This window comes from Wasmannia auropunctata, unplaced genomic scaffold (assembly GCF_000956235.1).
Source record: "Wasmannia auropunctata unplaced genomic scaffold, wasmannia.A_1.0 LD333506.1, whole genome shotgun sequence".
NCBI classification, from domain to species: Eukaryota; Metazoa; Arthropoda; class Insecta; order Hymenoptera; family Formicidae; genus Wasmannia; species Wasmannia auropunctata.
Window position 1 is genome coordinate 1 of NW_012029384.1, and position 3,584 is coordinate 3,584.

At 31.3% G+C, this 3,584-nt stretch overlaps 1 protein-coding gene across 1 annotated transcript; it reads left to right on the top strand.

The window, feature by feature from the left end:
* Nucleotides 1-6: 6 nt before the first annotated feature.
* Nucleotides 7-3,183, top strand: LOC105459832 (putative sodium-dependent multivitamin transporter; the record flags this gene model as incomplete). The annotated part of the gene is made up of 6 exons (XM_011706132.1): nt 7-29; nt 109-228; nt 465-682; nt 949-1,166; nt 1,231-1,481; nt 2,147-3,183. Coding segments are annotated over 6 exons (1,125 nt in total), but the record flags the coding sequence as incomplete, so codon positions are not given.
* Between the last annotated feature and the right edge of the window lie 401 nt (nt 3,184-3,584).

Genomic DNA, 3,584 nt, shown 5'->3' on the forward strand with positions numbered 1-3,584 from the left:
AGGCAAGGGCAACGGCTCGAATTTGATAGGTATTTCATATATTTTTTTTATATTACTTGAATTATACTGTATGTATGTAGAAACTAATTGATTTTCCTTTTGTTATAGAATTGATTTGGATCCAACAGTAAGACATACATGGTGGTCTCTTACTCTTGGTGGTTTATGTTTATTTTTATCATTTTACGGAGTGAGCCAAATACAAGTACAACGTACACTGACTGTGAAGTAAAAGTTCCATAATTTAAATAACACTAAATAGGATTAACGATTATCATATATATAAGAACAATTGCTGATACTTTATTTGTCCTATATCAAAACGATAACAAGTTAATTATTTTTTATTTACTTTAACATCTATTAATTTAATTTCTCGTTTTTTACATTACGCTTATTGAATCGCCGATTGAATCGCATTCAAAAAATTGGAGAAAACATTAAATAAATACATTTTATTTTAGAAATATGCAAGCTTCGCGAAGAACTATATGGTTGTCGTGGCCCATTCTGACACTTCTCTTTATCACAACTTCCTTCTCAGGATTAGCGATATACAGCAAATACCACAAATGCGATCCATTTCTTCAGAAAAGGATTACTTCGCCTGATATGCTTATGCCATTGTATGTTATGGACACAATGTCCACTATACCTGGCTTACCAGGCCTCTTTGTCGCGGGTAAGTTTTTATCGCGACTGGTTTTACGTAATATCTCATGTTATAAATTGTGAAAATAAAATCTCTTTCATATCTCAAAGTACCGATGTCTGAAATATAATTTTATACATATTTTCAAAATCATTTAAAAATAAGAACGCGCTGTTGACGTTCACAATAATGTTGGATCTCTCTCTCTTTAACGTATAATTAGGACTGTTTTAAATAGAAGCGCTTAGTGGATATTTGTAATAAGTACTAATCATGGATTCTCTATATTTTTCCAGGTATTTTTAGCGCAGGCCTTAGCACGATTTCTGCGGCACTAAATTCTTTGGCTGCAATAACGTTGGAGGATTATATAAAACCCTTATATAGAAAATCCATCGGACATGATTTCTCCGTTACAAAGTCAGTCTCCATCGCTAAAATGCTCGCTTTTATGTTCGGTATCATTTCTATCGCGCTGGCATTTTTAGCGCAATTTTGGGGCGGAATATTTCAGGTAATGCTCATTAGTATTTTTAAACGTAAGACCGACGGCGATAACTTAATTTCTTTTATTGTAGGCTAGCACAATTATTGTCGGAGTAGTCGGTGGTCCGTTGTTAGGCATTTTCACGCTTGGCATGGGCACGGAATCGGCGACGGAAGGTGGTACAATGGCCGGTGCTCTTACAGCGTTTTCATTTTTATTTTGGATCGTTTTAGGTCAGCCACGGCCAAAATCACCTAAATTACCAATTACTATTGAAGGCTGTAATAATAATGTTGCAAATATAACGATGTCCGTTTTGCAAAACATCACGAACTTCTCCAAGTAAGTGATTCATTGAATAATAACTACCAGCTAGAAGGAACAGTTTATTTAAGAATATAAAAATTAAGTCATATCCAAATAATTATGTTGAAACATTAATATAAGTATGTAGAACGCTCGAAATAATTGCTAGAATGTCAAAACTTTTTCTGGCATTATTATCATATTTCAGTGTCCCACATAATTTTCGAGATTCAACATAATTACTCAATAAGCACACGACTCGCAGAATGACAACAGATTGGTAGCAGATTTACTCAAATATCAGAGTTTCGATATGGTTTGCATTGAACTCGTGTTTTGTCAATATAATTTAACAGCAGATTAACTCGACACAAACCGATAAATTATTTTTTAAATATTTAAATAAATGGAATACATTATTTAAGTGATTATAAAAAATAGATTTGCTTAAATTTTTAAATAATATTACAATCTCCTCTATTCTATTATATTAACAGATTCTATGTACCATATATATTATATTTCTGCAGTCATTCTATCGATAAAATTTGTAGCAGGCACTTTCAAAATTTGTGCTCGATCAATTCCGCTGATTTCGAGTTTTTCCAGGGTCTAATTTCCCTACACTTTAAAACTGTTTTTTTTTTTATTATGTATACATGAGATAACTTAACAATTACATTATTATATCTTCTTTTCAGAAGCACCGGTGACAGCTCGTATTTCTATTTATATCGCATTTCATACTTGTGGTATTCGGTCCTTGGATTTTTAATAACGTTCATATTTGGGTTGATCATCAGCAGTTTATCTCATTTATTTATTAAGAATCAAAACAAAAAGTTAGACATTAATTTGTTCTTTCCCGTTATAGCGCGACGTATACATTATAGACGACGTAGTGACGTAGAGAGTGAAGAACATTCTCCATTAAACAGAATGTATACGCTTAAGTCTTTCAACGACGTAATCCCTCAAAAAGATGGTCGTCGATAAAATCTGTGCAAAACTTAAATAAATAAATATCATATTGTTTGTCATCAAATAAACAATAAATTCGTGTCGCTTTATAATGATATTGTAGAGAATAATTGTTTAACATTCAGAATTATATTTTGTTTGGCGCCAGAAGTGTGCCGTGTGCTAATGTTAACCTATGTCATTATACGATTGATACGCATGCGTGGCGTATTTTTTTTTTCATTGTTCTTCCGTTTCGTCGTCGTTGTTAGAACACCGAGTCGCATTGTCGCCATCAACAGTTCTCTAATAATAAATACTGTTTTTTGATATCTGCTGTGCACAGTGAGTCATTAAACCTCTGCCGATCGATAATATAAAAGTAATACACAACAGGTATCTTAAAATAGCTGCACAGTTATTCTGCTGATATAAGTTATCATTAATTGAATTGTTGTACGTTGAATAATTTTCACATCTATTAATCTGTTAATTATTATGAATAATGTGTTAGCTATAAATAAATAACTGAGAAAACAACGACAGAATTATGGCACATGAAATAACGATGAAAATAAAACTAATATAGTAATAAGTATAATAAAACTAAATTTAATATAGGTATGTAAACAAAACATGCAAATACGATATATACACTTAAGTAACTTTATTTTATGCAATATATACACAAAAGTGCGCACGTGTGCATATTATAATTATTATTAACATCTCTGTTCAAAAAAAATATGTGAATATAATCCGCATGTAATAACCACGAGACAAATTAATTTTATGAATCTTATCTTTCTCGTTTTTAAACCGTTTCTTATAATTTATATTTTGAAATAATTTAGAGGAGAATAAAAGTTTACATTTCAATGGCCAGTACACTAGTCAATTGCATTATTCTGCATGGTTGAGTTTAAACCGGAAAAAAACAATGTTATCATGGCATTTATAAGACATTACTATTTATGCAAATAGCCAGCGATTGGCGCTATTAGAAAGTTGTGATATAAGCTCTGTGACCTTACAATTAGTTAAATTACTTGAAAAATTGCTGTACAGTTTCTGCAAAAATTAACATAAGTGAACGTTACAAAGTTCTACCAAGTTAATCAAATTTTTTGAATATGAATTTTCCGAATAACTCATTTCTTCTCTATATATGTACCGATT